Source organism: Fulmarus glacialis, unplaced genomic scaffold (genome assembly GCF_000690835.1).
Source record: "Fulmarus glacialis isolate BGI_N327 unplaced genomic scaffold, ASM69083v1 scaffold392, whole genome shotgun sequence".
Lineage (NCBI taxonomy): Eukaryota > Metazoa > Chordata > Aves > Procellariiformes > Procellariidae > Fulmarus > Fulmarus glacialis.
The window spans coordinates 1-12,964 of NW_009196939.1; the positions used below are offsets into that span (position 1 = coordinate 1).

General features: G+C 37.6%; 1 protein-coding gene across 1 annotated transcript; it reads right to left on the reverse strand.

The window, feature by feature from the left end:
* Positions 1 to 945: 945 nt before the first annotated feature.
* LOC104072434 (E3 ubiquitin-protein ligase RBBP6-like) lies at positions 946 to 11,553 on the reverse strand (the record flags this gene model as incomplete). Its single annotated transcript, XM_009572346.1, has 12 exons — positions 946 to 2,694; positions 4,060 to 4,161; positions 4,519 to 4,869; positions 6,024 to 6,081; positions 6,175 to 6,253; positions 6,326 to 6,422; positions 7,535 to 7,881; positions 8,331 to 8,434; positions 9,188 to 9,360; positions 10,274 to 10,413; positions 11,251 to 11,347; positions 11,465 to 11,553. Coding segments are annotated over 12 exons (3,386 nt in total), but the record flags the coding sequence as incomplete, so codon positions are not given.
* Between the last annotated feature and the right edge of the window lie 1,411 nt (positions 11,554 to 12,964).

Consider the following 12,964-nt stretch of genomic DNA (forward strand, 5'->3'; position numbering starts at 1 on the left):
GGCTGCCTACCAGGTTAAACCACGACACAGGATTATCAGATTGCGGACTGTCTGATCTGGTAATTCCTTCATGTCCTAGTTCTACCAATGGTAGATAAATTAGATATACATTCTTGTTTCAACATGTAAGCAAGCAATTATGGACAGGTATACACAACCAAAATGTTATCCTCTTGTCCCAGTGTTCTTCTTTAGAAAAACATACATTTTAAAAACTTTTTAGAATACCAAGACACTATCCTAAGTCTCCAGCGGTATCTTAAATGTTTTGCGTTTGCTTTGTCCTGCTTCTTTAGATGCTGAAATAAAAGTAATAACAGCTCCACAGTAGCTCATGTTTCTTTTTTTCACGTCACACAACTGAATAGAGAAGAGAGATCTCTAAGGTAAGCGCCAAAAAAGTTGCCACTGAGCTGGAAGCAGTGTAGCTGTGTCAACATGGCCCTGCGCTGAAACCTAAAATCAGTACAATATATTGGCAACCAAGCTGCTATTTCTGCAAGGTATAATTTCATATCATACTGACAAAAGTAGATCATTACAGTACCTTGCAATTTTTAAAATACAAAATATTGCATGGTATAGACATGTCTGTTATCCTTGCCTTTATCAGTAAGCTGGATTTGAAGAAAGACATAGAGGGGACTCCTCAAAGAGTCAACATGTAATGAATAAGAAGATGGGAAAAAAAGTCCCAGAAGTAAGGGTCAAACACGTCACCAATGAATTAACCTTATTAGGTTTCTGTGCAGTACAGACTGCTTGTTTTCTTGAACAAAAATTGATTTTGATCCAAGTACAGTTTAACAGGAAAGATCACAGATTATTCACTCATTTAGCATGCATTTAGCTGTTCCTTTCATTAGTCACCATAAAGAATTTTACTTTTTTTTTGGGGGGGTGGGAGGGAGAAAAGAAAGAAATAGAAAAGAAATTATGAGGTACCTGGTGTAATCTACAAGAGTTGAACTAGATCTGTCAGCTGCTGTTACTTTTCTTCTCACTTTTCCCTTTGCTTTTTCTTGTTTAACTTTGCTGCTGCTCGGCTCAGGTTTCTCAACAGGTTCTTCTGCAGGTGGCACCTTTTCTCCACTCACAATCTTTTTGCCAGTTTCTTGGTTAAGTTTAATCTTTTTTGCGGGGTTGTTAAGAAAAGCAGATTTAACCTTTTCTGGAGTTCGCTCTCCTTTTTCACCGTCAGGCTTGGTCTTCCCCTTTGGCAACGTTTTTGATTCAGTTTCTGGTTTACAGGCTTTTATACAAGTGGCTTCATGTTCTTTATCAACCTTTTCATCTACTTTTCTTTTTCTTTTTTCAGGTTTTGCATCAGAAGGTTTGCTTTTTTCAGCAGTTTTTTTTGACTTGTCCTCTTTGTTGGAGGGCTTCTCCGACTTGGTTTCTTTTGGATGGTCTTTCTTTGCCTTTTCTTCCTTGGCTGGTCTAGTTTCTGGGTGATCTTTTGTCACTTTTGGGTGAACTTTCCAAGGGATACCAAGAGCCTTCTCATCCTTTTGAGAGGAAGATGTTTTAACATTCTCTGTCTTTGGCAACTCCTCCTTCACTTTTTTCACAGGACCTTGCATTCGAAGAGATTTTTCACCATCGGTGTCCACCTTCTCTTGGGAAGCTTTAGCTGGTTTCATTATATTGTCTTTCTTAGGAGGAACAGCCACTTCTACTTTCTGCTTTGTCTTGTCAATTTTTGCTTTTGGCTTATCCTTCTTCCCTTTTTTCTCTTTTTCAGACACCAGTTTGAAAGCAATAGAATCTGCTTCCGTCAGCTCATCTCTCACAGGGATGGCTTCATCTCTGCTTGGGAGCATGAACAGAGAGCCCATTTTAATGTCTTCTGCCGTAATTGCCTCTCTTGGTTTTTTCGCACCTTCTAGCAACTCAGCATTGGGAAATCTTTCATTCTCATCTCCTTTTCTTCTCTTCCGGTGTTTTTTATGTTTATTTCCTTTGCCATCCCCCAGTGGATTTTCCACCTCCTTCTCTTTTGATTTTGTAGGTGCTTTGATGCCAAGGCTCTCACTTCCAGAAGGTTTTTCAGAGTAATTTCCAGCTATATTACGATTTCTGTACCTCTGCCCACCAGGATAATCCTCCCTACATCCCCGAGCACATGGCGAATTCTCTCGTCTGGTCCCAGGTGGACCAAACCTATCTGGAGAAAAGTTCTCTCTATTTTCTGGAGGTCGAGGTTGAGCACCAACAGCATAGCCCTTGTAAAACTTTTCATACCATTCTCTACGGTTCCTTTCCCACTCTCTGTATCTTTCCTTTTCAAACGGATCTGTAAAGTCAATAGATCTGCCATAGTAAGCTTTCATATCATATGGTGGAACTTCTGTGTATCTGTTAAAATACTCCCTTTCTCCTTCCCCTTGAGGTATAGTCCTTTTAGTGGGAGACTGGCCTCTAAATACTGGAGACCTTGACCGTGAATGGTATCTTCTGTATGGGGGTGACCCTGACCTTGAACGCTGATAACCATGTGACCTTGACCTAGAACGAGAGTTACGACTCTTCCCTTTGCCTCCTCTTGGATACATCGGCGATCGCGAGTAGGAACGAGAATGGGAATGACTAAATGACTGAGAGTAGGAGCGAGAGCAGGAAGAACCTGATCTTGACTTGGAGTAGATATATGAACTTCTAGAGTAAGATGAAGCACTATAAGGAGACTCGGACCTTAAAAAAAAAACACCACACAAAAAAAATAAATGAAGTTAAATCAAAACAGTCACTCTCCCCAGTTTTTTTCCTCCCAAATGTGGTTTGTTTGGTTTTTTTTCTCTCCATATGCTTATGTCAAAGCTTCTTACAGCTGCTGATATAATTCTGCTGCAAATTGAAGAACTTGATAACATATAAAAGTTTCTGCTTACAAGACAGACTCATTTCTATCACATGAACTACCATAGCTATTGATTGATTGAAGGTGATGTGTACTGCCTCTACCAGCACGTGAATGCCTGCATTTTTCACTACTCAACAACTACATGCAGTGCAAATAATTTTTGTTGCAGTAAGATGCAAAAAGAGCAAGTCTTAATGGCTAAAGTGCCGTCTCAAACATCAAGAAAACACGATTTAGCCTGAAGACAGTAAAGCTCAATTTTAAAATGCCAGCTTAGTCTATTTAACTACACTGGTTATTTGGCAATTTCTACTGCAATCTTAATACAGTATTGTTTAACCAACACTTCTAGCCAGATGTCCTAGCAAAATTTTGTACATACCTCTAGCTCTAACCAAGGATAGTGACCGCATTTCAAGAAAAATCATATCTAAAAGCTTCTAAACTCAGCCTGTAGTAGTATGACTCAATGCCATTACTCTAGGAAAGAGTATACTAACAGCATTACTAATAGAGAGCTCTTCAGACTCCTGCCCAAGTGATTTTTGGGGATAGAAAACATCAGCTACCCTGAGTTTTTTCTTCACAAGTTTTCCTTTTATTATTTTATAAAGAACCATTTCATATTATTCCGCATATGTTCATTAGTATCATTTCTCGTCTCAAAATCCTTTAACAATTTAAGATTTCCTTAAAACAAGTCTGATCTTTTAATTCCCAAGAAAAATTTAACAATGTCAACAAAATACTAGCGAAAGCCACCAGTTTGCAGTTCAGGTTAAAACCTCTCTGTGTATCCACATGAGATAAACAAAAGAGGAAATGAAGACAATTTCTCTCACATATCTCCTCTGAAGAGCTTTGAGGTAATGGGTACAATTAGAATAGGGAGACGCGGAAAATCCAGCAACTACACCTATTCAGTTTCTAGCCTCTCACGGCTGTCAGAAGGTGGAGGATGCCATTGCAGAGAAGCTTTAGTAAAAGACACTTATTCCTTAACAATTGCTGCCAAATTACAACTATCAGTCAACTGTAATCTCCGCCATATTTGAGCTCATCACCTACATAGGAAACTCCTATCACTGCTAACCCCTTGAATCATCCAATCCATCTAACATAGAGAGGTGGAGTGGAACTCCTCCTGATTCTTCTCTACAATCTGCTTCTCCATTACGGACATGTAAAGCAGTTACCTGGAAAACGAACGCCTATGCTCCTTTTGAATCTTTTTATATTCCACCAATTCCTTAGCAAAATCATTTGTAAACTCATCACATTTGGACATTTTCTTCTCCCTGTTAAAATAAGTTTGACCTTTATTACAATTATAGTTTGACCTTTACTACAAAAAGACATCAAGAAACAAACCATGGCCAATATGAGAAAATGCATACTGCATGCAAATGCAAAACGTGACCATCCTATTTAAGCAAAACCAGTTTAGAATTCCTACAAGTTTTAGGGAAAGTTTTAGAATTACATTTATCTTGTTTTAGTTTTGCATGTTTACCATCTGCAATGAAAAAGCATATTGGAAAAAACACTACATCATTTTTGCTTATGTCAGATGCACTTTAGTATAACTGCAGTCTGATATGCTGTCGAAATACAAAAATGAAAAACAGCGCAACTTCATTGAGCCAAATACTTACTCCTCTTTAAGTCTCTGTTGTTCTCTGTAAAACTCCCTAGGTAAAGGAGGCGCTTGTGTCTTTGGGATGGCATTTGAATGAGCTGTTGGTACTGCTCTTGGTACCCAAGCTGACGACATGTTTGCAGGAGCTGGGGGATATCCTGGAGGGGGGACAGTGTACCCAGCAGATGGAGGCTGACCAGGTGGAAACTGTGGTGGTGGTACCCCCGGTGGAAGAGGAAGTGCATGGGGTGGTGGAGGATACAAGGGAGGTGAAGGCACAGGCACAAAGACTGGTGTTGATGCTGGTAGTGTTGGGGCCTGAGCCCTTTGGGTACGTTCACTATGCGGGCGTCCTCGATTTGAACTTCTAAAGAAACCCAAAAACATGTGTCACTGTTTGTTACACTCTGCCCTGATTTTAAAGAGGAAAGCGAATGAAGTGGGAGCATGGTGGCGAGCACTTCTTGTTTTCAGCTTAAGCATTTTTCTCTCTGCTTTCTGTTCATTTGAGACTACACTCATTTCTTGATCCTCACACTTGCCTTCCACATCCTCAACCCCAACAGTTCCCTCAGTCTTCTCTCCTTATACTCAGCCTTGCAACTGTGGATGGAGTCTGCCCATGCTTAAAAGAGACTCCCATCTCCCATGTGCCAAGTGCCCACCGCTCCTTTGACACTCCTTGATACACTCAATACTTCACACTTCTGATCTTCAAAGTACTGCACAGATATTAACTAATCTTCTCTCAAACTTCTTTTAACTTCTTCCACATATGCTTCCTATGCTGTTGCCTCATGATAATGTATTTGGCCTGGTCCTGTCCCTGAATTGTTATTTTCTTGCTTACTGAATTGGAGATTTAGGCAATCTAGGATGGATCCTGGTTTTTGTTTTGATTTATCTTTAAGATTTTATAAACACAATACACCCTTACAATCTATCTATAACAAATATATACCAAAAGGAAAGACTAGCTTGACACTGCAGTAATAAAACAGACTCCTCACTCTGCAACTGAGGGAAAGCAGTTTGGCTATTTGAGATGACTAAATTGAAGAAATTCAAAATTGTCATAAAATAACAATGTTGACTTTTCCAACAATTTGCTCAATCAATTTCAACTAACTTGTTAAAAAAAGAATGTTGGAGGCTGATTTCTATTGGGAAATAAGTTTCTTCAGCCCAGTAATCAAAAGGGTGGCTTTCCACCTGATCCTTTAATTATCTTTAATTTTTATATGTACTTATGGTTTCCTCAAAAAGCATTCATTTCTCAGAGTCCTCTTTTCAATCATATACTGGAGTTTTAGTTTAAATAATCTTACTGCAAGCACAGATGCCCTTTGTTAAAGCCAATTCAAATTAAACCATTTAAAAATTAATTACCACTTGTATTCTCCACAACTATCTGTGCATACTTATTTCATTATAAATCAGCTATTGTGTAAAAGTTATGTGTTACGGCCACATTTAACAGGTTACAAGTAGTAATATATTGAATTTCTGTAGAATACTTACAGTTCCCAGCCTGGTCTGCCACCTGCTGAGCGAATTGTACTGGCTCTCATTGGATGACCTTTTCGAGTCGGGAGAGGAAAAAGAAAAAAATCCCATTCAGTGTATCTGAAGATAATTTTTAAAAATAAATTCTAAAGTTATAGTTACTTACCAGTTGTGGGTATTGATTGTCCTTGGGGGCCCAGAAGACTTGGTAATGCTGGTTGTCTTAGTACAGGAACCTGATAGCCCTTGTGCAAACAGTTGGAAAATAAGCTCTACTAAAATATAAGAATCACTGCATATGTTGAAATAAAACTTACCTTCTCTTCCAACAAACTGCTGATTGACAGAGAGGGAGATTTAGAAAGTTCAGTGGCAGTCACCAGAGCTGCAGGAAGTATAACAGTATCGGCATCACTACAAAAAACCCAAAGTTTTATTATTCAAACAGTGTTTTGAAGTGCTACTTGAAATATAAAGTCCAAGGTGAGAAAAGGCTGACTACTGGAAGTGGAAAAAAAAGTTAAAAAATAATCTTCACCAGATTTATAATGTGAAGTTGGCCAATTCCAAATGAAGCACTGACGAGAATTCTATTTGGACCACTGGCATTTAAAGAGAAAGCTCACCAGAAAAATATTTTATTATGCTAGCTGCACATGAAAGGATTAGAGTACGTAAAACCCACACACTGAGTCTCAGTTTTGGAAGATGCAAGAACTGAAATTCTATTAGGAAATGTTTATGTGCTACCTCAGAGGCTGCCTTAGAGGTTCTTTTGAATTGTGATCCTTTGTATTCAACGGTACAGCCAAGCCTGACAGTCTTCTGGACAGAGTGGCTATTTGCGTTCAAGGCATAAAGTTAAAAGGATATAAACCCTAAGCAATAGTATAGATTTTTCATGTATTTTCGTCTGACTTCACTGGGTTGCAAACTTAGACTGTCATGTTTGTAAGTAGTTCAAATTTACAGTGTTTCAATGTTTATTATCCAAATCTGTATGCGTCATTGACTACACTGTGTATTACTGAGGATGACACTGACTTATCATAATATTGATGATAGAAATATTGTAGAAAAAAGTAATGTGAAAACACCTGGTCAATTTTACCTCTAATTGTGCTTTTACACTTTTCATGAAAAGATTATTTCCTCAGTACTAAAGAGAAATTAATGCACTCAAGAAGATTTGACATAACTAAATGGTTACTTTAGGAATTGCTAGTCACTTAAAATCAAAGGGCTCCTGGGGAAAAAAGGTTCCTCTTTCAGGGTAAACCTGTACTGAATGACTGATAAGGGAACCAAACAAGAAATACTTCTGAGATAATTCTTGCATGAGGCACACTTCCAACATACCCAAGTGTCCTCATTCAAAGTAAAAACAAAAAACCCCAGAACTTCCACAGTTATCTGGAACTGTCACTAATGATACATAAATCGCTAGCTGAGAAGCTCAAGAAGAAGAATCTAACTTCACCATTTTGGTGTCTTTTATATTCATGTTGATCTACAGATTTACTTACCAAAAAGGTCCATCTGGCTTTTCAGCACGGAGAGATAGGGACACTGCTGGAGGGACATCAGAGACAACAACAGAAGACGGGTTTACTGGCAGCCCAGCTGCCACAGATGACTCACCAGGGGCCAACAATGACAAAGCAGCAGCAGAATGAGAAGCCAGAGAAGCTAATGGTATCATTAGTGGATCCTGCTGTCTGGAAATTGTTTGCCGGAGTAGAGGCTGCAGGTTGCGTATCATTGTTTGTCTCATTAGCGGTGGTGGAGGTGGTGGTGGCTGCTGCTGTTGCTCCTGAATCTGCTTATGGAGCCTTTTTGTGTAGCCAGTTCCATTTTTGAAGTTGTTCACAGCCTAGAGGCATGTGAACATTTACAAAAAGTTAATATGAAACTTCAGTAGATATAAGAACAAAAGCCTCCACAGAGTAAAATTACTTGTGTATTTCCTGTAAATGCTATCAATCCTAAAATAAATCAACATACAGATATATGAACACGTCACATTAAACACTGATATTAATAACTGGTAACTCAAGAGTATCTGTATTTAAAGTACTTCAGTGTTAACACCGAATTTGAAAGTGAGGCAATCATGATAAACAAAAGTGTGACCTGAATTTGCCAGATTGTCTCTAAAGAGTTGTAAGCTTCTGTAACAACAGATAATGTATTTGAAAAGTAAATTTAGCCTTATTCAATTTAGCCTTGCTTAAGGAGATGTAAATTAATATTTTCTTCCCTTTCAGCTTTTTACAAATAGACTTTTCTTACAAACAGTTTATGTAAAAGTCATCATGTTACCTTGCGTAGGAACGTGTTGGCAATTAAAGCATCAGGAGAAACATCTGTTTGATGACACGTTGGGCATGTATGTTCCTCAGATTCCAGTAATGCTGTTCTAATACCTGTGAATAATTAGAATCATCAAAATAGTTTTTAGCCAAACTAAGGAAATTATTGGGGTTCTAATCAATTATAAAAAGAAGTATATGATTAATGGGTCAATATGGTCTTGAATGGAGAGCATGAATTATAAATGTTCAATAGTGTAAAAAATTTATAGTATGCAGCGAATAACTACACAGTTTTGATATTTCACTATTGTAACATTTGAAGGTGTAGAGTAGGCTGTGTCTTGATGTTTCGACTAGTCTTCTTTCCACTATCGAGTACAGTGAGAAGTCACCAACCTCAAGGTTAATGAACAAAACACATTTCAAAAAACCATTAGTAGGCTTGAGTTCTGAAGGTTTTAACCAACTGCCCTGTGGAGAAGAATGTGGATTAAATGCCTAACTCTGCGTTTGCTGCAGACCACAGTAAGTCATATATCAGTTGGATATATAATTTTCTACGAGAGAAAGGGCTGCGGACAAACTAAATGCATTCAATATCCAATACTGTAATCACCTGCACAATTACGCACTCTTCTCATACTCGTCCTTCCGCATGTAAAGAGGATTTAACTAGATACATAAAAAGGGAAAAAAGCTTTCTGCCTTTTTTTTTTCCTTTATACAAGAAGAGTCCTTTCCTACTCAGGGTATACTTCAGTATTAAATAGAACCGGTTACAAAGTAATTTTGTTATCTTCTATTTCTGCTTTCAGAAGATGAGATGTGATGTTTTGAATTAACAAACATGGGAGTAACACTTACATTCGTCACAGTAACTGTTTCTACAGCAGGGAATAACAACTGCATCAGTCATTATATCTTTACAAATGAGACATAACAACTCATCTGGAAAAGGATCATCTGAGGAAGAGGAGGACTCGGGCTCCTCTGGTAAAAAGGGAGGCTTTTCCTTCTTTCCTCTAGCATAAGCTTCCCTGAAGGAGTGGTGGGGAAGGAAAAAGAAAACAGTTAAAGATGGGTAAAGGAAAACTTTTCCAAGTTTTGGATTTTATCAAAGGAAGACAATAGATGGAATTCTTCTCACTCCACATTAGCCTTCTAAAATGTAGGCATTTAGTTTAAACTACTTTTCTATAGCCATAACACCAGAAGAGGAAGGGGGGAACAATTTTCCTCCTGCAGAACTCTCCCATTCATTGGATCAACTAAGAAATTAGTTCAGACTAGAAAAATAATTTTTTGACAGCTAAAAATCAGGTGAAATGAATCCCATCTCTCCTTTGCCAGAGGGTAAATGTAAATTGCAGGCTCAGGATAAAGTTAGTCTCCAAGTAATTACATTTTCCAAATTAAAGAAGTCTATGTTACAGCTTCTACAAAAGAAGATCCATGACAGAAAAACAGAAGTGCTACCAAGTGCATTTTAAAACAGCCACTCTTGTCAGCACACAGTAGTATTTTCTTAGTTTATAGCAACAGGAAAACTTCAGTCTGTTTCACACATGAGATTTGCTAAAAGTCAGAGGGGGATGAAATCTCAGTCCAACAGCTATTTGTTAAATATTGCAAGAAGCCTTTGAAACATACACCAGAAGCAAAACAAGCTTTCAAAGAGAATGACTCCAACTGTAAACACTACTGAAATGTTTTGCAGAAATACAGATTCTCAGCATACCACAAGTTTAACCAACTTCCAGGGGCATGAACAGTAGGACCACCCTATTTTAATATTCGAAAGTATCACAGATTTTAAGGTTTAGATACAATGACAATGCTTCCTCCCCCATAATTACAGATGCTGGCCAACTTGGTTGCATTGCCACTCAGACATTTACGCATGGTTTCTCTCACTCACTTTTTGGTCAGTCCAATTAATTCCATACTTACGCATTAATAGTTGGTATTGCATATTTTCCAGTGTTTGTCAGCATAGCACCCTTTGTATTGGGATCTTTCACCTCCATCATGAAACTCCTTGGAATTCCTGTGCTCTTTTTAATTCTGGGAACAGACTCAAAATTTTTGTCCTGTTAAGAAAAGAAATGCAGACATATCTCATCTTAAGAAGACCCACACTTTAAATGACATTTCAATGATTATTTTAAGCAGCAAAAGCCTTTAATCCTCTCCTTTTACCTAGCGTAAGGATTGCTCAACTAAAATACTTATTTTCCTAAATGAATATAGCCAGGATGTTCCAAAGGCTTGAGCAGTGTTTTGAACTCATTCGACATTCTTTGGCTTAACTTCAGGTTCCTTAAGGGTGAAATATCCCTTAGCCCACCATCCACTCAGAGATGAGACACAAACCTGCTCCTCCTCCTCCAAAGCGCAGTTCAGAGTGAGAGCTTAATTCAGTGCTCTGAATCAGTCACTGGGGAATCATATCACCATCTAGATATGAAGGCTGAATTCATACCTCATGCATTCAGTGGCTAACGTTAAATGGGACAAATACTCAACCAGAGGCTTGCGTAATTAAAACATGCAGATATTCAATAGATGGGGTCAACAGAAACATCTTGGTTTTATACAAAATACTAAAAAGTGTGAACTGTTATTAAAAAGAGTTAAAACCAGAAACATTTCCAGTAATATTGAAATATATAAAAATACGCATGAAAGTTCACAGAGGAAGATCTATGGACATATTTAATGTCTATGACCTAGAAAAAAGAAAATTTTCCATTTATAATTCCAGGTTTCCCTTGAATTTTGAAGGGCTTTGCAACATTGCCATATAAACTCTGTATTTAACCCCAAGAGAAACAATTCTTAATATGAGTATTCATGTATTTGTTATGTAACTGCCAAGGTAAAAAAATTAAAAACTAAGTAACACCAGAAGTCCCCCACAATCTTACCCCATTTGTTGGGCAGTTCTTTATATAGTGGCCAGGTTTTCCGCAACGAAAGCAAGTATATGATGATGGCGGCGGACCCAAGGGTTTCTTCATGTAACTAAAAGTTTTTTAGGGAAAAAAAAGAAGGTATGCATGTGTCTTTCTTGTTAAAACAAACATCTCTACAATTTTTCTATAACCTTCAAAGAACACATTTGACATTACCAACGCTTACTTGATTGGATCATATACATGGCCAGACTGTGTCATCATAGCTTTTATTTTATCTTCTTCAGAAGCATTGGCTTCAGCCAGATTGGCAGTCTGTTTAACAGGTAATTAATTGACACACACATTAGAAACACATTTAAACCCACACAGCCAAAGACAACACCACCCACCCAATCCCGTAAAGAACAGCACAACGCCAGCTGGGGTTGAGTGAAAACAGCTGCTTATATAAAATATAGTTGTCCTGAAGATGTTCTGGGGAGTCTTTACGCCATTACATGCCTGTTAACCTACCTGAAAAGAGTATTCTTGGGCACTCAAAACCTTAGGATCTGTTTGTACCTTACATAAAGACTTGTGTAACCAGTCCAATTTTCTTCCAAGTGGATTGAAACTATGTGTAGAAAAAATTATACTATCCAGTATTTTTAAACTGATTTTTAAGCTCCAGACTATTTGAAGGAGAAGATATCTACTGTACATTTAATTGAGAAAGATTATTATTTACATTTTGCAGCATTAAAAGGACACACAATGTAAGAGTCATTTCTGCTTGCTGAAATTCAGCTTCAGACACAGAAGTGTTAAAAGGAATCAAGCTTTTTATAATCCCTCAGCAAGACAAAAGTAGAAATTTCCAGTAGAAATTTGACCATCATGTGCTGTAGGCAGTCCAAACTGTATGTTCCCCCCCCTACTAACTTCTTCATATTAAGTGATTTAACCACAGTAAGCAAAACCTGCAGTTTTTTCCCGTTGACTGTGTCCTTTTAACATACAAATTGTAGTATAAACCTTATGCAGAACTAGATCTTCAAATTATTGAAGCCAGCTGATCTTTTTTAAGTATTTGTTCAAATACTTTTATTACACACTAGTCCAGACACAAGCAGGGTCTAAGGGAGTGACTGTAAATTATTTGGACCTTCAAGCACCTATCATTCAGATCAACCACTCATGGTTTGTTTTTACATGCATTCATTCACAGAAGCAACCAACTAGTTTCAACATTCTATTAAACGGTTGTTTCATCCACACAGTTTTTTCTCAACAGTAACGTAATCCAGATTGACATCTATGAAATAATTTCCACTAACATTTACAGAAAACTTTACAGATACTTGACTAATTTGTTTGAACCCAAATGGTTTACAAAACACATCCAAAACCCACAAAAAATTACTAAGAATAGACCAAAATTCAAATATCGCATTTCATAGATAGTAATAATAAAACAGAAAACTGTTAACACATTGCTTCCATGCTAAGCCAGTCTGCACTGAAGAGGTAACTAACAGTTTTGAGCTGCTTTATGTTATGTTCCTGTATTTTTCTGAAATACTTAATTTTTCTCGAAAGCTTAAATGTGTACACCACTTGGACAGTTTTTCACATTTTAGAGTAAAACTTCACGAGTTTACAGAACCAAGGACACGTTTAGGGACAGCACTAGCAGAGACCAATTTGTTTTGGTGGTTACCTTCCAAACTTTTTTTTTTTTTTT